We start from the raw sequence: 25629 nt of genomic DNA, 5'->3' as shown, positions 1-25629 counted from the left end.
CTGCTCTGCTCTTACGTCACAACGAAGACTAACGCGTGCAACTTGCACTTCGCAGATCAGATGTGATCTTTTTCACGATAAGCTACACAAGAAAGAAAGAAAAAAGTATCGCGACAAAAAATAGAAGCTTCCTTATCTCGTTTGGTTCTCGGCGTCGTTAGGAACGGTGAGGGCTACGAGGCGACCATTTCCATCCCATCTTGGAGAGGGGAGGAGAGGGATTTGCTTGACGTGTGCCTGCCCAACCACTGCGTGCATGCTCGATCACCAACTGCAGGATAGGAAGATTCGGTTACGTTTGGTCACGCACGCGTGTCGTGTCAACCGCGGATTACTATGCGTAGCACCTACACTACACTCCCATTTATTTTTCTCTCATTTTAATCTTTTTTCAATAGAACTTTACCTGTTGTAACTGCAAGTAGCTGCTTCTCAGTTCCAAATTGTAAGTCCAACTTTTTGGAAAAGTCAAAGTATCTCAAGTTTAATCAAATTTATACAATAAAATATTAATATTTATGTAAGTGCATATAAGCACCGTTAGAATTTTTATTAAATATATTTTCATAATATAGTTATTCAGTACCATAAATCTTTATAACTCTTTTTATAGTTTTGATCAAACGTAAAATAATTTGACTTTCTAAAAAGTTAGAATAATTTAGAATTTGAAATAAATGAAGTATTGTGCCAGATAAAGTAATACCCCGTGGTCGGCCGGCAGTCTGTAAAATGTGATCAGAGCATGTACGATATTTTACCGCATCGGCTCGATAACGAATTGAAATGAGACGGTCTGAACGACGACGAAACGATGTACATTGCTAAGTCCTCGTCAACGCGCAAACGGCGTGTGCGAGTGAGAACAAGCAGTGACATGGTCCCGACCGTAGTAACTACCCTGACCTTCCCTTTTTCCCTGGCAGTGCGTGTCAGCGTGTGGCATTTCACAATGTAACAGTGCACGTATGGGACCGGCATTAAACCGGAGAGCTCACGCACGTAGATTATTAATTAAGGATGGGTTTGGTTCCGTAAATCAAATTATAGATGATCATAGATGGTGTAATTCAATTAAATTCTTTGAACCATATAATTCATTACTCTTAATACTCCCTCCATCCCAAAAAAAATGTAACTCTCATTCCTCGAGGAGTCAAACTGTTTCAAATTTGATCAAATTTTGTCGTTGTTTTGTACCGCCAACTAGTAATTGTACGCTGCGTTCTCCTCACTTCCGATAGCTTGCACACGAGACACAAAGGAATTATACTAGTTCGGGAAGATACCTACATCCAGTTTCGGCAGGAGTCGTGTTTCTTGGATCGAGTGTACTGGGCTTACAACAAGGTGCTTGCAAGCAAGCGTTCATGCAATGTAGGTGTGTGTGCGAATGCGAGAGAGAGGGAGAAAGAAGGCCCGATTCCTATTATATAGTTCAGGGACTGGACGACAAATGTTAAGAAATGGAGGGGGTCCTCGACCTCAGAGGTCGGGGGTTGTGGCGTGGTCGGGTCTTCTTTGTACCAAGGGGATTCTTTGTCCTATCCCCTTGGTTGGTCGTGGGCTTCGCACGCCTTGTACGGTGACTCCTGTGCGGCATGAGCCGCTTATGCACGGCCTGGCCTGTCCCGCGGTGTGCTTCTATCCCGTCCGCCAACCCCATGGCAGTGAACGGAACGGGAGCCGTTGCTAACGTCCGTATCGACAATGAGTGGGCAGGCTTGGGTTGGTGGTCGGGGCGGGGCGTGTCGCTCGTCTGGGCTTTCCCCGACCTCTTTAGTATGATTACGGCCATCCCACGCTATCACGCCCGACGCTGGGCCCTGCCTTGTCTGCGGGCCTGTACGGGACCTAACGTGGGGGCAGAGTCTTGACCTTGATGGGTCGCTCTGGCGGTGCTGATGATGACGACATCGGGGCGCGTGGGCACGTACAACCGCGCGCGGCCTCGTCCTTCGAGGTGTCCTGGGCAGTCCAAAGGGTGTAACTTCACCCTCGGACCCTCTGGCTAAAGGTCGGCTCCCCTCGCCAGGTCATATCTCCGCGCGGGGCAGTCAGGAGGCCACGTCCGCATTTAATGCCTCTGGTACAACCCAGTTCTTCCTGAGTCATGAAGTGGGCAGGGTGTTGTGGGGCCTTCGCAGGTCCTGCCCTGATCTTGTAACATCCCCAAATTTAAAACACTAAAAAATAGGGACTTATTAATTTTTTTTAAATAAACTAGATTTAATCCTTAATTCTCCATCCCTATTTAAATTTCATAGAATATATTCATTCATGCATAGACATCATTTGCTTGTGCATTTGTGTGCTCTAGAAAATAGGAAAGATCCAAAGCTCTTAAACATCTCTCCAACTTGAACATCTCTCAAAATTTGAACCTAGTTCAAATTTGAATTCAAACCCTAAACCCTCTCAAACAAATAGCTAAACCTCCTAACTGGGCTGCCACCCCTTCTCCCGGCTCGGCTGACTCGGCCCGCTTCTCCCTTCGGCCTGGCCCGCCTAAACCCTCTCCCCTCTCCTCCTTTCGGCCCGACTCGCTCGGCCCCTCCTCCCCTTCCTCCCGTACGGCCCAGCTTGGCCCATCCCACCGCGGCCTCGTCGTTGTTGTCTTCCTCCTCTCCCCCTTTTCCCTCTCTCGCACGCCCGTGCATCCCCCCTTACACGCCGGCGCGGCCACTGCCCGATCCGCCTCCCCCGGCCGCCTCCCAGTCTGGTGACGAGCGCACCGCACTATTGCGGGAACGCCTCGCCCACCTTCCCTGTCAGGAAGCCACCTCCCCTCTCTCACCGCCGGCCACACGCACCTGCACGCGCGACGCCACGGCGTGGCCACGACGGCCTGCTCCTGCCACTCCGAGGAGCGCCCTGCGTCCGCCACATCACGCCACGTCAACCCAACCCCTCACCCCACGCCAGAGCCTCCCTCTTGCCCTCTGCACCTGCACCGCACCGGCGCACCCCGCACATGCCCGCCATTAATGGCCGGCGAGCTTATCCGCTCGCCGCTAGCTCCGTCCGCCGGCACAAGCCCATCTACGGGAAATTCCCGGGGCTATAAATAGCCCCGCCACCCCACCTCTCCACCTCGCACCACCTGCTCTCCTCTCCTCGCCGGCTTAGGAAACCGCCGCGCCTCCTCCACCCGCCGCCACGCTCTATCCCCTAGAGCCGGGCCGGGTCGAAGTCGAGGAGCACTGCGTGGCGTTAGACACCCTCCCCCGTGAGGCCTTGGTCCTAGAGCGGCCGAACCTCGCTATCCCAGCTCCGCCGCCGCTCAACCCCGTCGCCGAAGACGCCGTCGCCTCTGGTCCACGCGTCCACCATCCCGGTCCACGCCACAGTAGACCCCGGCGCGTCCCACTGACCACGTTGACCCGTCCCCACTTGTCAGCCTCCCATCCGTCCCAAAATTGCTAGGTACTCCCCACTTAGTGCACACCAAATGTTATTCTACCCATTCCTTTTATCCAAAAATTCCACCAAAATTCCCCAGAATATTAGATGATCCCACAAGCCATTTCGAACAATCCAAACTCTTTTTACACATCTCTAAGGTCTTAAACCGAATTCCCTAAACTCAAAGAAGCGAGCTGCATCAAGTGAATGTGCAGATGCACCTGCACCAAAGCGGCTCAGGCCATCCCATCTGCCCACGGAGCTTAAGATTGGTTATTCTGGTTCAGCTGGTAAGCCTAACCCGCTGACAAACCTCTCCGAGTTTGGCTACTCTGGATTTATCAGGGTAGGGAAAATCGCTTGCAAAACTGAAATAAAGATACCAGAGATTCTAGGATATCTACTCCCTCCAGAGTGATGTATCAGAGGTAAGTTAACCTCTGTTCAGTTTATTTGCAAACTAGAGTAATGGGTAACACAATCTTTGCAGCATGTTATTTGAAAATTGCTGATGCATTGCCATGTAGATTGCCCCGTGCTGTGCCAGTGGGTTTTGTTTCCTACTGTAATTTGCTCAGTTGAAGCTTGATTCACTGATATAAGCTCTTTTTCTGTGAACATAAAACTTGAGAAAATTTCTAGTTCTTTGATATTCTAACTGCAAATTGTAGTAGTGGATAACACAGTCTTGGTAGCATGTTGTTGTATAGCCAAAGTAGATCGGTTCACTGAGTCACACATAGTATTCTTAATGTCTCTGCAATGTGTTATCTGAATTTTCATTGAAATAAGTAGCCAAAGATATTGTTGCCAACTCTAAAATAATCTTTATCTGCTGGATTCATGATCATATTTTCTTTGTTATGGTTAATCCTACTGTTGCCTGTAAGGCTGTACCAATACTATGAGCATCTACTTTCTTGAACCGTACATCATTTCTTGATATTCTTATATGTTGTAGTTGTTAAATATTTGTTTAACGAGACATCACTGATGGGATGCTCTTTGCTTTCCAGTCGCGCCTGCCTACTATGCCCACCTTGCTGCATTCTGTGCTCGCTACTATGTGGAAGGAGAAAGCTCGGACGGTGGCTCGACCCCTGGTAGCAGCGGACAGGCAGCTCGTGAGGGTCCTGTGGAGGTGCGCCAACTTCCGAAGATCAAGGACAACGTCAAGGACGTTATGTTCTACTGCTGAACTGCTCCAAGTTTGGTTAATGATGGGGTGTTCTCTTTTTTGATCGGGATGCCAAGATGTTGGTGAGAAGTGGTTGATGGTGGTAGTTTTCTTATGATGGACTTGTCCTGATTTTGGTCCTGGTTACCGTACTGTCATCTTGGTATTCGAAGTAGCTAGATTATAACTGAGCTTGTTGGTTTTCAAGGCCTGAAACTCTGGATGGAACCAATGCAAGTACTCTTTAAGTTTTATGTTCTCGATGGCTGCTGTTTGCCCATCTGCCTTGCTGCTCGGTTTGCTTAACATGTTGTGTTTCTGGAGAAAATGAGATTTATTTGAATCTTTTTTATTACATCGGTCCTGATCTATTTGGTTTTGGACTTTGGATGGTCAAGTCCCTTTACAAGTTTGTACTTCATCAAGTTCGTGGCTTGTAACTTGACTTCCAATGAGTTAACAGAACCAAATGGATGTTGACAATAGCAACTGTGGGCCCTTTCAAGTCTTGACGGGTTCGCAAGTTTTATTCGTTGTTGTTTCTGGCCTGCTTCCACTGTACAAAGGATAGAGTGGAATCCTTTGCTGCATTGTCATAATTTCTGTAAGTTTGGATACAGGATAAGATTTCATTGCTGGTGTGTCCTCTGCTGGGTTTTGGTCTGCTTGCCATGGGGACACGGGCGCTAAGGTCTTGCGCCTCCTTGGCGGGACTCTGCAAGTGATGCCATCCCACTAATTCCAGAGTCCAGGAATGCTTATCAGAGTGAAAAGTGCCCTGTTGTTGGTTTGGTTCGTGATTATTGCCTTTGGTTGGAATTCAATAAGCCGTTTTGACTTTTAAAGGTCTAGACATATATTATATCTAGATGCATAATAATATCTATGAACTTAAAAAAGTTAAACGACCTATAATTTGGAACGGATGGAGTAGTACGTATCTCCATTCTACTGAAAGTAGTTTTGATAGAGAACTATCAGCTTGCTAGGTTGTAATATCGTACAAGTACAAACTCCCAAAATGGGGAGAAATCAGTACTGTAAAAGTGTGTTCTCATTTGGCACAGGATCTATGTCGAGGACGCATACTTGACTGTGATATCCATGTGAGCAGACGGCAGAACCGCCATGCAGCAGTTCAACGGATCCAGTTCTTTACTGCCTCCGAGGTACTACTTCAACGCCTGTAGCGGTAACGCTTGAAGTTGAAATAGAGATGGAGAATCCCACGCTCAAACGTACACTTGAACCCTTCTTGTGCGAGTATTCCCATTCCTTGTTCACAATAGGGAAAGCCTGTGGAGGAAAACAAATTGGGTAAGCTGCCCCTGGATAAAGCTAAGGAAAATAAAACTAAACAAATGCAGGCACAAAGCTTACAATATCCTCGTATATCTTTCTCTGTACTGTAAGTTGGAGCCTTTTGATTTATCGACATGATCAGGGTAAAATATATGGAACTTGTAGCCTTGGACAATTTTAGGAGGTGGGTTGTCATGGTCATAATGAGTTTGGTTGTATTTATTCCATTCATATCCAGTATGCACCCGATTGAAGTACTTGGGCTTTCTTGGTCGATACTTATTGTCATGCACTCATGCCACCAGTACACCTGCGAGCATATGGACAAGCATATGCCATCAGCAACCAGCTGAGTAAAATGTTCACATGCAGTAGGTTGATGCACCGTACCAAAAGTTGCTAAATTAGTGTGTAAAGCTCGTTACCATCCACGGTTATCAAACCCCAAATATATCATTAGCCATATCTGTCAGGGAAGTCGAAATATATATTGCTCTGTTTGCTTCAGCTTATCAGCCACAGAACAATATTTTTCTCTCACAACAAATCAGCCGTTTCAGCTTTTCAGCCGGCTTATAAGTCTAGCCGAACAGCCCCATACTCAACTACAAATTAAATGAATTTGGAATTCGATAAATATTATGAGATTATTTGAAAATTTTTGATAGTGTTCTATATGGTCCAGAATATATATAACAAGATTATTTGAATGTAACTATAGGTCTTTCAAGAGCAGCACTAAAAAATTGTCACAGTTATGCGAGGTCCCAGCTGGATTCTGAGAACCCCCTCACCAATCCAGTAACTATGTGGATACACAGCTACTGTCATGTTACAACGATAGAAAGGCAGTAGGATACAAAGTATGTCCAGAAGGCAAACAATGCAAACCTGTGAATCAAGGTTCCCTTCCTCCATAGCTCCCATCGTTTTTATGGTCTTCATCTCCATCTCATCAGGTACTCTTGCATTTGCTTTGATGGCTTCCTGAACTTTTCTTTGATGCTCCAAAACTACAGCTTCACGTTTTCGGTCCTGGAGATAATAAAAAGCACAGAGCATAAGTCTGAGTTTCCAAACTCATTCCAAATGTCTAATCAACTCATGAAAAGCACAGAGCTGCTTGGTCTGCTTGAAATTTTATTTTTCCTGAGGATGAAGCTTTCAGATTCGTTTGAATCTTTTTTATTGCATCGGTCCTGATCTTTTTGGTTCTGGACTTTGGATGGTCAGGTCCCTTTTACAATAAGTTACAAACTTCATCAAGTTCGTCTCTTGTAACTTGACTTACAATGAGTTAACAGAACTAAATGGATGTTGACAATAGCAACTGTGAGCCCTTTCATGTCTCGACTGGTTTGGAAATCACAAGATTCGTTCGTTGTTGTTTCTGCCTGTATACGCTGTATAAAGGATATAGTGGAATCCTCTACTGCTCTGTCATAATTTTTGTTTGGATACAGCATAAGCTTCCATTGCTGGTGCTGGGTTTTGGTCTGCTTGCTAAGGTCTGTCGTCTCCTTGGCCTGCAAGTGATGGAATCCCACTAACCCCAGAGTCCAGCAATGCTTATTTATTGGTTCGGTTCGTGACTATTGCCTTTGGTTGTGTAAAATTCATTTAGAGACCAGCAAAAGCTTCTCATTCAGTTGGATGCAGTCTGGGCAGCGTTCCGGCACATGGACGGCCACTCTGCCAGGCTATACAGGGCTACAGGCTGCTCTAGGTACAACGTGCAAGAGCAACCGCAGCCATACTGTGAATCGGTAATGCTAAGATACAGGATCCGGATCCTACGGCTGCGAGTCATCCTATCTCCCTTCCACCGCACGCCACTCTCCATTTTCCTGCCCGTTCCCTTTCTCTCTCACCCGAGGCGACTCCGCGGCGGTGGGAAGGAGGACGGCGGAAGTTCACCGTCGACCCTCGGTCGTGTGCCGGTGCCGCACTGTGCCTGCCTGCGGCCTGCGGTACACGGAAGCAGCCCGGGCCGTCAGCCCGGGCCGGCCCACCTGCCTCGCTCGCGGGCTCGCTTGAGTGGCCTCGCTCGCACCTGGGCTGTGCCTCGCCCGGCGCCCGCACACTCCTCCACTCGACCTCAATCACCCCTGGTCTAGAGACAGACCCTCCCCTACCGACGACGACCGGCGGCGCGGCGTGGGGGCGCCGGGCAGCCAATCTTGGCCTCCGCGCCGAGCACGCCCCCACCCAGCGCGGCCCGCGCCGGCCATCTCCCTTCCTCCGGAGCGCCACGCGGTGCTCACCTCACCTCCTCGTCTCGTCGGTAAGGAAAGCCTCCCAGCTTGACCGGGTGGCCGTCTGCTCGTTTAATCTTGTCCCGTACCATCTTCCCTTCGCCGTGAGCTCTCGAATCCGGCTCTTTCATTCGGGCATGGATCACTGATGCAAGTTATTAGTTTATCTTCAAAACCATTGGAGGTTCAGTCGAACCATCCAGTGTTGTTACTTCAGTTTTACTGGCCCTTTTACTTCTCTGAATTCCGGCAGTGCCCGATTCTGATTACGTTTCCATTTCTCGTTTTCATCTTGATTACAGCGGGGGAATCGCGCGCTCGTAGGAGGGTAAAGATGCCAAACCTCAGCGCGAACCCACAAGCTGTACATTTCCAGCTTCGCATGATGCTGTGACCATGTGGCTGCTTCGATGGCTCTGAAGGCTGTGTCTCGCGTACGGCCTGCGAGATGGCGCCTGCTATCAGTCAAACTCATGTACCGTTCGTGCTCAGATATGGCTTCTTCTGCTGATACAGGAAGTTCTTCTGAGTTTGATTCGGCGATCCGGTCGCTCAATAGCAATCTGCAGCCAGAGAGGCTGACCCGGGTTATTGATTCTACTTCTGATTCTAGCTTGGCTCTGAGGATCTTCAGATGGGCTTCACATCAGAGGTACAACGTTCGTACGGTCGACACCTACAGCTGTATGATCTCCAAGCTTACTGCTGCTGAAAATCGGGATGATATGGACAGCCTCCTCGGTGAGATGGTCAGATTTAGGATCCCTGCATTGGAGCAAGCCCTGAATGAATTGGTTCAGTCCCTTAGCAGTAAGAACCAATTTGATGAAGCTTTGCTGGTTATCCAGCATGCTACCTCTGCCAAGCTCAAGTTATCAGTCTCAGCTTGTAATGGCGTGCTGCGTGGTCTGGTCAAGCAAGGGAGTGGCCTGCGGTCATTCATGCTTGTGTACATGGAGATTGTGAAGTCTGGACTGCTTCCTGATGTGGAAACACTGAATTGGTTAATTCAGGCCTTGTGTGAATCTGGCCGTGTAGACCTGGCACTGATTCAGTTTGACAGGATGAGCAAGAAGAGATGTTCTCCTAACAGCCATACCTTTGAGATACTCATCATGGCGCTTTGTTCTCACAACAGAGCAGATGAAGCAGTGGAACTCTTTTGTAAGATGCTGCAACTAGGATGCACCCCTGATAGTAGTTTTTATGCTCAAGTAATTCCCCTATTTTGCAAGTTCAGTAAAGTCAAGGAGGCGATTAAGTTGCATCAAATGATGGAAGACAATGGCCTTCAGTTGGATATGCATTTGTACAGTGCCCTCATTAGATGCTTATGTGAGAATCAACTATTGGATGATGCGATAATGATGCTTAACAAAATGATAGCATCAGGTCATGCTCCAATGGCAAGTGCATATGCAGACATTGTGGATTGCTACTGTACATCATCCAAGTTCCGCAAGGCTTTGAGCTTTCTGGAGGAAAATGACGTCACAGATTCAGAACCATATAATGTGCTGCTGAGATGGTTGTGCATAGATGGCAGATTGCAGGATTCAGTAAGATATCTTGAGAAATTGCACAACAGAGGTTTGGTTGATTGTGAGTCATGGAACATTGTTATAACTCACTTCTGCAATGAAGGAAACATTAGAAGAGCATCTGAGCTCATTGGTAGAATGGTTGTTTCTTCATTTACACCGGATGAGAGTACCTATTCTGCCATTATATCTTGTTACTGTCGATTAGGATTGTACATAGATGCCTTAGGTATGTTCAGAAGGGTAAGTGTTAGAAACTTGTCCTTGAATTCAGAATCTTTCTCACAACTTGTTGAGGTTTTGTGTCACACAGAGAGGATCCAAGAAGCTATTGAGGTTTTTAAATATCACTCTAAAAGAGGTTGCAGTCTGACAAACAAGTCACTTGATATGCTAATTCAAGGGAGTTGCTTGTCGGGAAGGATTCGCGAAGCAGTGCAGTTGCGTTCATTAGCTGTTTGCACCGGCACTTTTTGTAGTTTTTTCACTTATGACGTAATTATTCAAGCACTACTCCATTTGAAGAAGGAGAAGGATGTATTGGTTCTCTTTGCACAAATGGTGATGGAAGGTTATCTGTTGGATGGGTACGCATACACTAGTCTGTTGCGCTCTTTCCTCACCAAGGAAACAATTTTTGAGGCTGCTATCTTGTTCAACAGAATGGTGAATCAGGCCCTTGTTCCTGACCAAGAGACATTTGAATTGTTAGTCAATGATATGGCCTTTTTTTCTTTTCTTAATATGGTTGCACAAAGTTTACTGAAAGTGGTAAGTACAAGTGGAACCGTGAGCCCCAGAATATATAACATTATTATTTACGGCCTTATTAAAGAAGGCTTCAAGAATGAGGCATGCAAGTTTCTAGATCAAATGCTAGAAAAGGGGTGGGTACCTGATTCAAGGACACATCAGGTCTTGGTTGGCAACATTGGTGGCGAGAAGGCTAGAGAAGTTGATCAAGTCTACCAGACAGTGGATGATGACAATGTGAGCAACATATTGTTAGAGGGGCTAGATTGAGGGTCGTAGACAGGCTTTTAGATTTTAGTCGTTGTACTATGACAAAGAGAGGAATTCCATTGATGATTTGAACTCCATATTTGGTACAATGTTTGAACTTTGAGGATACATTGTTTTGAGTTGAAAGTTCTCAAGAAATACTATCTCATTACTCCCATAAAAAATGCCATCTATTATACTAGTAGAATAGTAGAAAGACCTGCAGAAAAGATAATGAGAGGGTTGTATGATCTAGATAGACCTCCAGCAGCAAATATGACGAGTGACTAAGCTTTTCTGCATAACATCATTTACTTTTCTGACATTGCCGTGTCATTTTTGTGACATCATTTACTTTACTGGTCGGCTGTGTTTTCTCCCGTCAGGTTTGGGTTCTGATTTTCCAACACCTGGGTCTGATACATCTAGCCCCTGAATCTCCTGAGACCCGCTTCTTTGGATGGTGGAGAACTTTTTTGGCTGTACCTAAGGAAATGCATAAGGGCCTTAATTCTCTGATAATTCTGGTCGCCTGGGAGATTTGGAAACACAGAAATGATTGTGTTCGAAAAGGTTAGGCCAAAAACTCAGGAGGTTCTTAGGGCTATAAGCAATGAGGGCGGCCTATGGTGCATGGCTGGGGCTTCCAGGCTGCAAGAGCTAGTGTCCAGGTCGCCGCCCCTGGGAGTTTAGGCTCTGTAGGTTTTTGGTCACCTCTTCCTAAATCTGGTGGAGCCTTAATATAATTGCTGCTGTGGTGTGTGGGTGTTCTTGTACCTGGGTAGGGACTAGCCAAACCCATATATTTTCTTCTACCTTTATGAAATGACGCGCAGCTCTCCTCCGTAGTTCGAGAAAAAAGAGCAATCTTTGCTATCTAGGAGTATGTCATTACTTAAATTGTACCTGGGTGCTCTGCCTGAACTATGCACTACTATATTTGTATCCATTCTTGATTATTTATGTTATGCACTACAAAAGCAGGCTGGGTCACTTTCATATTTTTAAGTTTCTAACTTTGTATATAGCACCTTAACATTGGTCCTCTGTTTTTTCATACTTTCATGACTTGGTCCCTGTATGCTAGTGCTTCTCACTTTAAACTTTCAATGTGGAAGCACACCAACACCCCAACATTGCATGGACCACTGGGGCATCTGCTAGGTGTTACAGTAAGAGTGTGATGACAAATTGCTCCTGGATGAACAGTGCACCATGTCTTCTTATGGACTTACAATATGAGTGCAGGCAATAATATCTTCTTGGCAGCCTGTCAGGTACTCTATCAGTTGAGACGAGGCAGAAAGTAAAAAAGATCAAGAAGAAAAATATAAGATCCGGCTTAGAGGAACAAGAAAATGAAGAACTCCATTGTTTACTTGTCTCAAAGGTTGAAACCTCTTTGTTCTAACTGCAGCCTCCAGGTTCGCACTCTACTCTTGGATCCACTCTGCAATTGCGTGTCTGTTTGATTCTGTTTGCATACATTTGTGCGCTCATATTATTAATAGCTGAAGCAAAGGTGTTATATTTCAGTACCTGTTATCCAGATATAGGACGAGGTATACCCAGTTTTTCTGGAAAGATGGCAGAACCACCAGTATTATCCTCCCTATCGGCTGCTGCAACTCCGGATGTATGACAAACCCTGGACGTGAAGCCACCAATGCATCCTTTGTAGAGCTCACAGTAAGGTCCTCCACATAATCAGAACCACCAAATTTCAGTGGTGAAATATTGTGCACTTGCCCGTTTCCATTCATTGCTGATGGTAAATTGGTGACAGAAAATGGTGGAATCTCCTGTCTTCATGTAACCTTAGATTATGTGAAATCGGCCTGCCCTTGTGTTATGTACGTGGTGACTGTTGATAAATTGTATGCTATATAGGTCGCCAACCTTGAAACTCTTGCCCATTTCTGAACTAACATCAGCGTCGTTGCCAAATTGGTGGCCGAGAGATTTTTTTTGTTATTTTTTCTGCCTGTTTGGATCCCTTCAAAATCCCTTCATTTTGAAGGAATTGGAATCTATAGGCTATATATCTTATTCCACAACTTTCCAAAGTTTAGATACACGCCTATCTTAAATTCATAGAGGTGGGAGATGGAAATTAATTCTATAAATCCCCATACTATGTTTCTAATGTGAAACCTATAACACGCTCTTCGACTCGTTGCCCTATAGTAGAAGTGCAGCATATAAATATCTCTCTCGTTCGACCAACAATAATATACAAATATATTCCACGTACAACTATATTAGATTAATCAATTTATGTCTAAATTATGATTATTAGAATGTAATTTAATTCCAAAGATCCAAACGGAACCTGCGTTATTGATCTGAATCCGATCCACTGATTATTTTATCTCGATATCAGCCTTATTGTATAGTCCTATTTGATCAGAGACATAAAAAAATCATGCGTGTAGATTTGTCTCAACTACTTTCATAAATTGGGTATGGTGACTATACGGGGTCTCGTTCTAGTTCTACCGAACTAAGCTGACGAACTCAAAGCAACAATTAACTTCACAATGAATTAGTATTTTGTTGCTACTTTACATTAATCTAGTAGGGAGCTTTGCCACTGGCAGGGGAGATGCTTGATGCTTCGCTTGGACTGGACCCTTTAGCAACTCCGACGAAGTCCTTAACTTTGGATCCTTGTTCTCACAAATAAAGCTTGCAATTTAAATTCTTTCTTTTTTCGCCCAAATTTTTTAAAATTCTTTCTTTTAATTCTTAATGCTTCAACCGACCACTTGCATCTCTCTCCTCCACCACCTCAATATGAGATTGAGGGCCTCACGCATACGAGTGGCGTCGTAAGGCTTTCCTCTCGCATCGGCTATGCGCATGGTGGTGGATGGCCGGAGGATCGCCGGTATCAAGTTCTCATACATGATGCACCAGTACATCATTTTTTTTCAGAGAGCGTGTGGGGGAGATAGAGCGGAGAGAGGGAGGGGAATTCATTTTGTCCCTTTCTTTAACGAGTTGCAGACCATTTTTAATTTTGGAGCTCTTGTCCATTGTACAGGGACTAGGAATACGAGTTCGACTGCTAACCGCCTTTGACGCACGCGGCCCGACCGCACCGCGTCACGGAAAGATATCAGCATCCCACCGGCCCACCCCACCCCACCCGGCCGCAACTCAACTCGCAAGTCACCTCACCAGCCGGATTCGCTCGTCCACCTTCCCTCCCGCACGCGCGCAGGCACGCGAAGCACCTCTCGAACGAACCGCACCTCCTGCCTCTCCGGCTCTCCCTCTCCCTCCCCGCCGCGCGCCCGCCCTACCAGCAGCTTCGGGAAGCCGAGCCAACCCATGGCCGCCGCCAACACCGCCGCCGCCGGCGCGGCCACCCCGGCCCCCGCCCCCGCCGCCCCGGCCGCGCCCGTGCAGGTGCCGCGCGGGCAGGTGGATCTGGCCGACTTCATCGACTGGACCGGCGTCGAGTGCCTCAACCAGGACTCCTCCCACAGCATCACCAACGCGCTCAAGCAGGTACGCTTGCCCGGTCGAACCCTAGCTCGATTGGTCCCTCCCTCTTCTGGTTACAAAGGATTTTAGATTCTGGTGTTCTTCCCGCGATTTCGGTGGGCTGTTTTCCCCTGTTGTTTGGGAAGATTTTCCTAGGGTTTCGTCGGTGGTGGCGTACTGGCGTCGTACCCGATCGCTCGTGGTTAGCGAGATCGTGTTGTATTTATCTGCTGCGAGTTTCTAATGGCGATTGCGTTGTGCTGCTTGCAGGGTTACAGGGACGACGAGGGGCTGTACCTCGCCAGCGATTCGGACGAGCAGCTGCTGATCTACATCCCCTTCATGCAGGTGGTCAAACTGCATTCCGCGCTCTTCAAAGGGCCCGAGGAAGAAGGTGAGTTTTGCGTGCGTTGAGGCTAGATTTGCGCCCAATTGACAGCTTAAGTTAAGTGGGTATGTCTAGTACTTTCCTAAGTTAAATGCAATAGTGATAGCAAGAGCACATGATTCATGTTTGTGGTTTCATGAATTACTGTTTGCTCCTGATTAGGTGACCTCTTATAATGCTTTCCTAATTGTGGTCATGTGCTCCTCAACTTTTTTTTTCATATTCCCTTGTGTTCAGACTTGCAATGGAGGTGCTTGCTTGCATCTATGTCTACTTGCATTGGTACTGCAAATGTTTCAATGGGTGTTGTCACCATTTTATTGCCACCCTGTACTTTTCAAACAAATATGCGGATTGCATTTGGACCTAATTGAAAACATGTTCCCATTATGCTTACAATTTAACTCTCGGTCTTTTTTTGTATGTGTGAATTTCCTTATAGAATAAGGTTGATTTATTCAACTGTTGTTTCCGATTGCAATAATGCATGGGATAATATTCAGACAATCTCTTTGTTGATGGAACTGCATGTTGATCTGTCACCACAATTTTCTGGTTGTCCCTGTTTTTCAAATAATAATGTCTCTTTTGTCATCACAGGCCCCAAAACAGTCAAACTCTTCTCCAATAAAGAGCATATGGGTTTCAGGTATATGGCCTCTTGACTGGAATAGTTTGAGCTTTTCAAAGTACATTATCTTTTCTATTTGGTCTAACTGTAATTCTGTGTAACAAATGGCAGCAATGTAAATGACTATCCACCAAGTGACACTCTTGATCTATCCGCCGATCACTTGGCAGAGGTATGTTGTCTTCTGAATAACACTCTACTTGTAAATATGTTAATTGAAGGTCATCTGTGTTTTTTACATCACGGCTATATAGTTTTGCTCCACACTGATGAATCTTGGCATTTCTTCACTGCAGAACAAACCCGCGACACTAAAATATGTCAAGTTCCAAAATGTTCGCAGGTATGTCATATTAATGGTTTGTGTGCTTTTGCTCCCTTATTTCTGTGTTCTATCACTGTTTTTAATGGTCTATTGTTTTATCATTTCAGCCTGACTATATTTATTGAGGACAATCAAAGTGGAAGTGATGTCACAAAAATCCACAAGATTGCGCTTTATGGAACAACGTAAGTTTTTCTTTTCACTTGTTTGCTTACAGAGTATCAGCACTGGGTACATACTATTCTGTTTCCGTTTTGGTCGGTGCTACATTTTTTTTGTTGGCAAGAAGCCTTGTTAGTGTGTATAAGATAGGAAAAGGATGGTAGTTGTCTAAAGTAAAAGTGACTGAAGGAGATCCAGGCTGTAATGTCACTAACTTATTTGGGGAAGGCAAAATTGCATTTCTGGAATAAGAACAGGAATTGGAAAATCTATGAGCTAATTGGATTTGCGACAATTAGTGTCAGGCCATATACATAGACATTCAGACTGATTAGCTGCTCAGTGATCACTGATCAGTAAGATATATACCTGTGTGATGTTGCAAGGGCAGCCTTTGGGTATTGATTGATCCAGCTATGTATTTTACTGTTTCTCCCATCGTGGCCTTTTAACTTTGCAACAGATGTAGGGTTGAAAAATAGGCCTTATGTGCTTGCACATTTGTACAGGCATATTATGTTTAGGTATATCAGAAAAAAGTAGCTAGGAAAAACTTCTGCTCGATTTAGTAACTGGCCATTTTAGTCAAAATGGAATTGTTAGAAGCAATCATTTTACTGAATCAGATCAGATTGTGCTTGTGGGGGAGGGAGTCCATCTTTAGTCATTGTGAACTATAGTTTCTAATGCCTTCACAAGTGCATGTATGATGTAAATTGTTGTTTTCCTAAAGCTAAAATTGTTTGGTTTTCATGCAGCGTGGACACAACAAATATGAAGGACTTGAAGAAGATAGAAGAGCACTAAAGACCATACAAAGTTTGAGCATGTTCCAGTCAGCGTATGGCACATTAGAAACAGTTAACTGTTGAATTGAGCAATTTCTAGTTGATCCTGGCCAACTTTTTGGCGTATTTTTATACATGCTGAATTCAAAGAGTGAGTCTGGTGATGCCGAAGCTATTGTCTCTTGGCACCTTGTAGTCCTGCTATGTATGGCTTGGGTGTGAGTGATTGATGAAACGATATTTTTCCCCTCCCAGAAATCTGAATTCATTTCACGAATGAACCCAAATTACTCCATGCATGCATTGTTCGTTCGTTGGTCTTGCTAAATTTGCAAGCAATGTTTCGTCCCTGGGAAGTTTGGTTTTCTAGTGAACATTTCTGAAGCTGATGAATGCATTGTCGCGGCAATTTGTCACACTCACACGGTCCGTTGCTGGCCTGATGGTGTATTTTTGCGGCTGCTGTGAAGTAAACGAATTGGATTATATTGGCTAACATTTCCACGGTAATGTCCAATCACAGTGGTTCTGTTCTATCCTATCTAAAAATACAGATTGTCTTTGCAAATTCTTCGCAACCCATCCTGGTAGCTTATACATAACATACAGTATGATCTAGTATGCTCACGATTGGCAGCCGGCAGAGCTGTCTCATCCTCACGATTGGCAGCCGGCAGAGCTGTCTCATCCGTCGATGGCTTCATTTAAGCACTCTGAGGATCGCCTCGAAGAGGTAGATGATGTCGAGGTAGAGTTCGATGGCGGCGATGACGTACTCGTCGTAGCTGAAGCGCCTGATGAGGTTGTCGGTGTCGTAGATGATGAGCCCCGAGAAGACCAGCGCGGCGATGCATCCGTACACCATCGTCCCCGTCTTGCCCATCGGGAACAGGATCCTCACAAACGAGAAGACCATGAGGATGAGTACCGCGGCCACCAGGAATGGCCCCATGAACTCGAAGTCGTAGCCTCTCTTGGCCGCCCAGAAGGTGTAGGCGGTCAGGCCGGCCACCACCAGCAGCGTGATGGTCACCGCCTCCAGTATGATGACCCCATTCGCGTAGAGGCAGACCAGCCCGACGCTGAAGCTCAGGCAACAGGTGAAGAGCGCCAGGAGCACCAGGTTGATCGGGTGCCGCTTCCGCAGGAGGATCATCGGGATCATCACTGCGGAATATATAAATGCACCGATATTTATATATATGTATATGTATATATTTGCATCTCGTGCGACGCGACGAGAATTAATGAGGCCGCCGGACGACGTACCGATGAAAGGGGAGATCATGACGCCGATGATGGCGGCGAGCGCGGCCCGGGTGCCTGAGCGGAAGAAGGCGCCGATGGCGCCGACGAGGTTGACCGTGGCGGCGACGGCCACCGTGAGCAGAAGCTGCAGGGTGACGATCATGTACACCTTGCGGACGAATGCCCACCGGATCTGCGGGCTCTCCATCATGTACGGGTACATGCCGCCCGGCGGGTAGCAGGCCTCGGCGTCGTGGCTGCACTTGCCGTGCTTACCCATGGCTGCCTGCCTGCCTGCAGATCGCCTCCTCGTCGGTCTCCCGCGTGCCCGAGAGCAGGGAGAAGGAGAGGGAGACGGCGAGCCGGTGGTCGGTTCTGGTGGCTCGTCGATTATTGATGGGATGGGTTGCGCTGGGGAGGGATGTTTAGGCGTATCGGAAGCTTTGGGTGGTGGAGAAACATGGCGGGAACTGCAGGGGGACTTCTATTCTTGGTGCGGTCAAAATGTCGGGTTTCCGGTTGTACATTCGACGAATCATCATTGTGGTATACAGTACTACAGAACTTTCTGGTATATATTTTTCCGTTGCAAGAAACCAAGCTTTTTCTTTTTCTTATCTCAAGAAAGAAAGAAAGAAAAGAAAGAAATTGCCAGCTTTTCTCAACTTAATTTGAAGGCACGATCTCCTCCTCACCCGCCGCCACCCCCTCCTTCCTGCCGCCGCTCCTCCAAATCTCCTCCTCCGGCCGGCATCCAAGGTCGAAGAAACCTGACATGTGGACCCCACAGAACACACTCCATCCTACCGTTCCAAAAGTTAGGTTGTCAAACGGTGTTAGCTTTCCAAAAGACAGTTTTCGGAAAGTCACCCTTCTAGGGAGCAAAAACTAAAAGCTAATTTTCTGGGAAGTTTGGAAAGATAAAGCTCAAACAAACAGAGTCTAAGTTTAGATGTTTAGGCCAATGAATCAAGCCTGAAGAGTGCTGCAATTTCACTCAAGAAAGTGGCGCGAGAGAATCTATACATATTCTGAAAAAAAAAAGAAATAGGCTGCATGATTCCCAGGATTTCAGGGCTGCAACAATATCTGACTACTGAATAAGCAACCACATTCAGTGGGCACCAGGATCGCCAATCGGTGAATGGCTCTTTATGCTGATTCAGCAATCAGCATACAGTATCACTTTAGCCGAGTATTTCACAAATAGCAGACTTCAGATGCACAGGTAGCGTCTTCATCACGTCGCGTCCAGTTACCTATTACCAGCATTTTTCAAAGGAGTGGCATTGTTAGATGAAGATTTGGAAAACTTCGTCGGGTAGGATATGACCAGATTCTGTGCATACACGATTGTGCATTCATACCAATTTGCAAACCAGAGCATCTACGTTCAGCAATGCGTTTGAATGCTTCACCAAAGAAGATGAAAATAAAATAAACAAAAAATCAGGTCGTTTTACACAGTGCAGCACACCGGCATTCATACTCTGATCGTGCATAGAAATAAAACTGCATTTCATCTTTTCAGAAGCTGGTAAACAGTTTTGGTGGTTCCATACACAACGTTTTAACTACGGTAGCAACGACAGAATCTACTTAGAAATTGGAGTACCCATGAGCATTCATGGAATTTGTGATATGCACAAATGTACGTTCTCAAGAGAAAGCTTGGCAAGCTCAACTATCCGCTGCCCTCAGCACTTGCAGCAGAGACAGGAACAGGTTGATGACGTCGAGGTAGAGTGAAACTGCAGCCCATATGTATTCATCATATGTGTAGCGCTTGATGATATTGTCCGTGTCATAGATGATGTAGCCACTGAAGATAAGCGACGCCAGTCCACCATATATCATCACAGAGATCTTGCCCAGTGGGAAAAAGATCTGTGCAGCAAAAGCTCTATTAGTATCGTGCATCATAAATCAGCATAAGCAAATAGGTAATTAGATGATCCATAAAAAATCCACCACGGAAAAAAAATGGCATAATAAAGATACAGTATTCAAGGGAAACAAGGTTCAGCCATCCAACCTGGACTAGTGAAAACACCATGAGCACCATGAGAGCAGCAAACAGGAAGGGTCCAAGGAAGTTGAAGTCGTGGCCCCTCTTTGCAGCCCAGAAAGTGTAAGCAGTTAAGCTGATCACCACCACTGCTGTAAGAATTGCAGCCTCCAAAATGACTTTTCCTGTACACATAACATACTGCAATCAATTCCTTCATAGAGAACAAAATTTGAATTGATACGAACACCTAAACATGTTCAAAATGAGAACATCAGCAAAGCATATTGCAATCACAAATGGCAGCAATCCAGTCAGTAGATGAATTAACTTCAGACAAAAGGAAGTGGTCTCATTTCATAGTTTTGCAATATGTCAAAGGGCACTTCGAACTTCAGGACATTATACATATGTGCATAATAGACACATGTAATTTATCTAGGCTAGATTATAGACATATTTTGTTTGTACTGTCAAAAAGTTCATAACAATGACCGCATGGAGTTGCACTGCTATGCGGTGCCCATAAAAACAACTATAAAGGTAGAAACAAACAAAGGATATGTATCTCTATTCTCTAAAAGAAAGACCTAACAAAACTCCAACTTCTACCGGAGCATGTGAGCTCGAAAAATATAAACGTGTAAAAGGGAGAAACAAGATGAAGGTTTTTCACTCATTGGTTTCTTTGTCACAATAGGAGAAAAAAATAAAGGTTTTCACTACTGGACAGCCTTTCAATGAAGCCTAAACAAGAACTAACAATGATATTAAAAAAAAAAGACACAGACGGTGCAACATACCAAATGCCTTTGTGTTGGATGGGCACATCACAGAGATGCTTACACCTAAAGTTTATAATAGACCACGGTAACTAGCATCATGTTTGCTCAAAATTTGTGCAGGCTGATCTAAAGCTTCTAAGCTTGCTACGGAGCTGCCAATACACTACACACAAACCTGTGATCTAAAAATGGATCTATGAATGGGAGAACTTCAGATGAATTCTAGTTTTGCAGGTTCTGTGGTATATCACATTCTTTCGGCCGAAACATTCATCAACTTGTATGGACTCCAGCATTCCAACTATATGCTTGTGGTTGTAAACACAGAACAGATCTAGAATGTTAAGACTGGATTTCATTGCTAGCATTCATTCACTTGCTGAAATTTTCTGACTGATCAGGTATACCAACCAGAAGAAGTCCATAATTCGGTTACAGGACCATGAAAGAAGGGAAATCCTAATGCAAACATAAGCTCCAATTTGCTACAATCACTGATTGCCTCAAAATCAATTCGAGATGCTCAATTAGACCAACTATATAAATTCATTCACGCTGTCACACTTAACGATGATTTTAGAGCAAGTAAACAACTGAATAAGTTACCACTGGTGAAGGCGCATGTCATGCCGACGGCGAAGCTGATGGCGACGGTGAAGAGGCCAAGCAGCAGCAGATTAACCGGATGCTTCTGGTGGTAGTAGTGCAGAGGGCACAGCACTGCACACAAACGAAAGCAGACCCAAACACATCAAGGTTACACACCAATTTCAGTTCATTAAAAAAAATCCCAAAACCCGAGGGGGAGCTGGGCTTACCGATGAAGGGCAGGATGAGGAGGAAGATGTAGAGCGCGATCCCGGCGTTGGAGGAGACGAAGAACAAGGAGATAGCGGGCACCTTGACGACGAAGGCGGAGACGACAGCCGTCATGGCGAGCTGGACGGAGAGGATGACATAGATCTTGCGGACGAACGCCCACCGCAGGTCGGGGCTCTCCGTCATCCCCGGGTACAGCAGCTCCGACCCGCCGGCCTCGAGGTCCGGCGCCTTCTGGTACCCCCACATCGCCGCTGGCCTCTTGAGATCGCCTCGCTAGGGTTTCGTACGCCGACGGAGACGACGACGCGGGTGGCGACTGGCAACTGGCAAAGACAGGACGAAGACGGAAAGCAAACTGCTTGTTGTTTGTTGGCTGGAAGACGTGGATGGAAAGAAGACCACCAAAACAAACGACCTTCTCGATGCGGATGCCTTCGAGGGTAAGGAATTGTTATGTGGGCCGAATTGAGCGCGGGAGATGGTCCATTTATGGCCCATTGCATGCGCATGCGGCCCGTGATAAGAGAGTGGGCTCAAGCCGCCATCGCTCTCTGCCCACCTGAGCCTGACGCGTGTCGCCGCGTCGTCGTCTTCGTTCTGAGCTCTCTCCCTACCAAATCTCCCCCAGGTGCTGAAGAATTTCCATCCCCATTTGCGTTTCCACTTCCACCACCGCTTGCCGGATCCCTAGTCCACCTTCCGTGTCTATCTATCTCAAAGCGGCAGCCGCTTCCCGCCACTTGGGCGCGCGCCCTCGTGATCCCGGGCGACCGACCGAGCTCGCCGTCTCGGTCTCAGGTGCGGCCGTGCTGCTGGTTTCGCTCTCTAGGGGCGAGGGGTAGAGAGAGAGAGAGAGAGAGAGAGAGAGAGAGAGAGAGAGAGAGGGGGGGGGGGGGGGGGGGGCTTGGGGCTCTTTGCGCTTTCTTTCGGGGCTGTCCGGCTGTGGGTCACTCCCGTCGATGCCCCCTGATTTGGTTCGCGGTACCGGCGCATGACCTTGCTCGGAGAGATCTCCCTTTTGGTTTGGCGTCAGGGCTCTGGGTGGTCACGCGGCTTCTCTCTTCTTGGTGCGTTTCACATGTCCGAGTGCTGTGATTTCTGTCCACTGGGGGAGTGATTCTGCTGCTGTTAGGTGTGCGCGGGTCGGGATGGGGTGAACTGAAGTGTTCGTGAAAAGACCGGGGTTATTACGCCTGTCTGCTTCCCTGCACCTTGTTCTTGTGCCCATACTTCTTGCTTTTGTCACGCCTGAACCGTGTCTTGTAGTATCTGAGGCTTGGCAGTTGGCAAGTAGCAGCCTGTGCTAACATTAGATAAACCATTTCTGGTCCCAGGGCACAAAGGTGTACCAATATTACATACTAGTTCTGCTCCTTGCTGAGGTGAGATTGTTGGTTTGATCTGTTGATGGGGCTGCCATGAACCACGGGATGTTGAATTCTGTCAAGGTGGAGAGCCGACCGTCAGAGGTCACTGCCAACGGCCAGCCTAGGCCAATGGATGGGCTCCATGATGGTGGCCCGCCGCCGTTCCTAACCAAGACATATGACATGGTCGATGACCCAACCACGGATGCTGTTGTCTCTTGGAGCGCCACCAATAATAGCTTCATAGTTTGGGATCCTCATATCTTCGGGACGGTGCTGCTGCCAAGGTACTTCAAGCACAACAACTTCTCCAGCTTCGTTCGGCAGCTGAACACTTATGTAAGTTATTAACTCCATTGATGTTTGGTCGTATGTACTATTATGCGTTGGCCTGAGATCCTATTTCCTTATTGGTGGAGTGAATTGCAGTTAGGATTTGAGAATTGCCAGCATTCATCAATTGTGATTTTTGAATAATAGGTGAAACCGGTAGCTTGCTCTGTTGCACAGAAAAGCATGTGCATATGAAGAACTAATCTATAGCAATTAGCATGATAGCATGTGTGCTCGTTTTCTTTATATGCATATAAGAACTGGGAAACCAAAGTTGCAAGTTTGTGTGGAAGTAATGAAAGCAAGGTAGTCAGGATCTAGTTGAATATTGATTAAGAACTTATTACGCTTAGGAGTAGGATAGCACGAGCTAAGAGTTGGTTAAAACCTAGAAACCAACAAATGTACTCTAATAACCATATAATTGTAGGTGGAAAGAAAATCTGTAGAGAAGAGAGTATGTTAGACTAACTCGGTTATCACCATTAGAGTGAGACTGCAGATACTGTGAATGCTTAATATTACTAGCAATCCCGAAACTTCTGATTTTTTAAGATCTTTTGTGAACTGCATAATAGAAAATAATGCAGAATTGTCCTTCATGTGAAGTAGTTTATTTTGGGCTTGTTGCTCCTTAGTGCATGTTGGATATGTGTTTCTATAAAAATTGGATGACTTCATTTTCCTGAAGCAGTGGTCCGGTTTCAATGCTAAAACTTCTATGGTCTGCAATTTGTTTTTTCTGATCTTGTAAAAACTTGTAAAGCTGGCACCTGGTATCCCCATACCCCAGCTAACTTCATTCTTACAACTTACAATCGATGTTGAGATCATATATGAACTGCACAGACACCATATGGTCCGACGAAATTCATCAACTTTGTTAAAAAATGATGCACTGTACAATTTTTACAGGCAGGCAGGCAGGCCATCCCCTACGGTTTGAAATGAGCTCTTATTCTCCCTGAATATATTTGATACTTACTTTCCTGTTGTTGGCCTTGTGATAGTATTTTGGTGAGCAACTGGTTTCTATTCTTTGCGTCAAAATAATATGAATGGGTGTAGGGTGAAGAAGAACATTGGCTAATAGATTTAAGATTTAAACCATGAAAACTGAAACATGTGGTGAACTGTAACTGGTGAAAGATAAATAGTTGATACTCATCATAGAGTTACACTTTTGTCATTTTATCTGACCTGAAATTATTTGAGTGGTTCATTCTCTGTCAATGGAACATTTTCTTTTCCATTGCATCAAATGGTGATTGATACTATCGGTTTGGCAGGGTTTCAGAAAGGTGGATCCTGACAGATGGGAATTTGCTAATGAGGGGTTTCTGAGAGGTCAGCGGAACCTGCTCAAAAACATTAGGCGCCGGAAACCTCCACACTCATCTCCAAATCAGCAATCTCTTGGCTCTTACCTTGAGGTAGGGCATTTTGGATATGATGAAGAGATTGATCAGCTGAAGAGGGACAAGCAGCTGTTAATGGCTGAAGTAGTGAAACTGAGGCAGGAGCAGCAAAATACAAAGTCAGATCTACAGGCCATGGAAGAGAAATTAAAAGATACCGAGCAGAAGCAACAGCACATGATGGCATTCATGGCACGAGTAATGCAGAACCCTGAGTTTATGCGTCAACTGGTCTCCCAGCACGAGATGAGGAAGGGGCTCGAGGATGCCATCTCAAAGAAGAGGAGGCGCCGCATTGATCAGGGACCTGAAGCTGATAGCATGGGCAATGGTTCTAGCCTGGAGCAAGGGTCACATGCAGTGTTTGAACCACAAGAGCCAGTGGAATCACTTGCCAATGGTGTTCCATCTGATCTGGAAAGTTCATCTGTTGAGGCAAAGGGATTTGAGGTTCAACAAGGTGTTTCTTCCGGTGGCTCTGAGCGTCTGAAAGGCAGGCCAAGTGGAGAATTAAATGATGATTTCTGGGAGGACCTTTTGCATGAGGGGGGACTCGGTGCAGAGGCTGGTAATGCAGTTGTTCAGGATGATATGGACATGTAGTCTCAGAAGGTAGCCTACCTCAATGGAAACAACATAAACCCAGACATCAGCAGCTCTTGTTTTATCACAATGGCTCCGAGTATCTTTACTGTTATCCTCGTTATATCGCTGCCTGGACCTGATCAGGTGTCCTTCAACCTATGAACTGCTCTATCTTTTACAGTTGTTAATATAACACATTCAGTTCAGCATGTGGAGTTGAAGTATTTAGATTAAGGTGTCTCTATGGTCTCCAGAGATAATCATAATTTGTTTCACATGGCCGACACTGTTTGAGCAAAGACCATGGTCATGTTGCAGGCAGGCTATTAGTGTATCAGTTCTAACTAATGGCAGGATACAGCCGAGTGGCCTGCCTTGTAGGGAGGGAAGACCAGATAGCTTGATCCTTCTATCTCTGCTGATTTACCTATTACGTGAGAAACTACTTCATCTCGGAACTTGGCATTTCACTGTATATATATCATATTATCACCGTATCTGTGAATAACTGTCTTGGTTTCCCCACTTATTTTAAGTTGTCTTTCATTTTCATTTTCTCATTGCTGTGGGAAATTGTTATCATGTGGAGCTCCAT

At 45.9% G+C, this 25629-nt stretch overlaps 5 protein-coding genes and 1 long non-coding RNA gene across 6 annotated transcripts; 4 read left to right on the top strand and 2 right to left on the bottom strand.

Moving 5' to 3' along the window:
- The first annotated feature begins 1481 nt into the window (after positions 1-1481).
- LOC117835846 (uncharacterized) lies at positions 1482-4836 on the top strand. The gene is made up of 2 exons (XR_004635970.2): positions 1482-3833; positions 4422-4836. It is a non-coding gene; the product is annotated as an uncharacterized lncRNA (long non-coding RNA).
- Positions 4837-7945: 3109 nt separating this feature from the next.
- Positions 7946-10804, top strand: LOC117839832 (uncharacterized). The gene is made up of 2 exons (XM_034720259.2): positions 7946-8168; positions 8442-10804. The coding sequence occupies exon 2, from the start codon at positions 8550-8552 to the stop codon at positions 10701-10703; it is 2154 nt and encodes a 717-aa protein (XP_034576150.1). The 5' UTR covers positions 7946-8168; positions 8442-8549; the 3' UTR covers positions 10704-10804.
- A 3035-nt stretch (positions 10805-13839) lies between these two features.
- Positions 13840-16763, top strand: LOC117840485 (PITH domain-containing protein At3g04780). The gene is made up of 7 exons (XM_034720993.2): positions 13840-14198; positions 14445-14568; positions 15163-15211; positions 15305-15365; positions 15490-15536; positions 15626-15703; positions 16439-16763. Exons 1-7 carry the CDS (start codon positions 14019-14021, stop codon positions 16485-16487), a joined length of 588 nt encoding a protein of 195 aa, XP_034576884.1. The 5' UTR covers positions 13840-14018; the 3' UTR covers positions 16488-16763.
- A 52-nt stretch (positions 16764-16815) lies between these two features.
- LOC117840484 (protein LIFEGUARD 2) lies at positions 16816-19064 on the bottom strand. Its single transcript, XM_034720991.2, has 2 exons — positions 17738-19064; positions 16816-17635 (listed from the first exon to the last, which is right to left on the bottom strand). The coding sequence occupies exons 1-2, from the start codon at positions 17994-17996 to the stop codon at positions 17169-17171; spliced, it is 726 nt and encodes a 241-aa protein (XP_034576882.1). The 5' UTR covers positions 17997-19064; the 3' UTR covers positions 16816-17168.
- A 149-nt stretch (positions 19065-19213) lies between these two features.
- Positions 19214-21707, bottom strand: LOC117840483 (protein LIFEGUARD 2). Its single transcript, XM_034720990.2, has 4 exons — positions 21328-21707; positions 21116-21229; positions 19752-19909; positions 19214-19603 (listed from the first exon to the last, which is right to left on the bottom strand). Exons 1-4 carry the CDS (start codon positions 21575-21577, stop codon positions 19397-19399), a joined length of 729 nt encoding a protein of 242 aa, XP_034576881.1. The 5' UTR covers positions 21578-21707; the 3' UTR covers positions 19214-19396.
- Positions 21708-22220: 513 nt separating this feature from the next.
- LOC117840480 (heat stress transcription factor A-2e) lies at positions 22221-25563 on the top strand. The gene is made up of 2 exons (XM_034720988.2): positions 22221-23037; positions 24321-25563. The coding sequence occupies exons 1-2, from the start codon at positions 22750-22752 to the stop codon at positions 25050-25052; spliced, it is 1020 nt and encodes a 339-aa protein (XP_034576879.1). The 5' UTR covers positions 22221-22749; the 3' UTR covers positions 25053-25563.
- The last annotated feature ends 66 nt before the right edge of the window (positions 25564-25629 follow it).

Source organism: Setaria viridis, chromosome 9 (assembly GCF_005286985.2).
Source record: "Setaria viridis chromosome 9, Setaria_viridis_v4.0, whole genome shotgun sequence".
Classification (NCBI taxonomy): Eukaryota; Viridiplantae; Streptophyta; class Magnoliopsida; order Poales; family Poaceae; genus Setaria; species Setaria viridis.
Note: the sequence above shows the minus strand (reverse complement) of the source record. Positions and strands in the feature narration are given on the sequence as shown.

Bases quoted from the DNA above. Each gene is read 5' to 3' on its own strand.
- LOC117839832 (XM_034720259.2), top strand. From the start codon at position 8,550: ATGGCTCTGAAGGCTGTGTCTCGCGTACGGCCTGCGAGATGGCGCCTG.
- LOC117840485 (XM_034720993.2), top strand. From the start codon at position 14,019: ATGGCCGCCGCCAACACCGCCGCCGCCGGCGCGGCCACCCCGGCCCCC. The intron at 14,569-15,162 runs GTGAGTTTTGCG...TTGTCATCACAG, and splicing joins CAAAGGGCCCGAGGAAGAAG to GCCCCAAAACAGTCAAACTC. The intron at 15,212-15,304 runs GTATATGGCCTC...AACAAATGGCAG, and splicing joins AAAGAGCATATGGGTTTCAG to CAATGTAAATGACTATCCAC.
- LOC117840484 (XM_034720991.2), bottom strand. From the start codon at position 17,996: ATGGGTAAGCACGGCAAGTGCAGCCACGACGCCGAGGCCTGCTACCCG. The intron at 17,636-17,737 runs GTACGTCGTCCG...TATATTCCGCAG, and splicing joins CATGATCTCCCCTTTCATCG to TGATGATCCCGATGATCCTC.
- LOC117840483 (XM_034720990.2), bottom strand. From the start codon at position 21,577: ATGTGGGGGTACCAGAAGGCGCCGGACCTCGAGGCCGGCGGGTCGGAG. The intron at 21,230-21,327 runs GTAAGCCCAGCT...GTTTGTGTGCAG, and splicing joins CCTCATCCTGCCCTTCATCG to TGCTGTGCCCTCTGCACTAC. The intron at 19,604-19,751 runs GTTGGATGGCTG...TTTGCTGCACAG, and splicing joins TGGTGTTTTCACTAGTCCAG to ATCTTTTTCCCACTGGGCAA.
- LOC117840480 (XM_034720988.2), top strand. From the start codon at position 22,750: ATGAACCACGGGATGTTGAATTCTGTCAAGGTGGAGAGCCGACCGTCA. The intron at 23,038-24,320 runs GTAAGTTATTAA...TCGGTTTGGCAG, and splicing joins TTCGGCAGCTGAACACTTAT to GGTTTCAGAAAGGTGGATCC.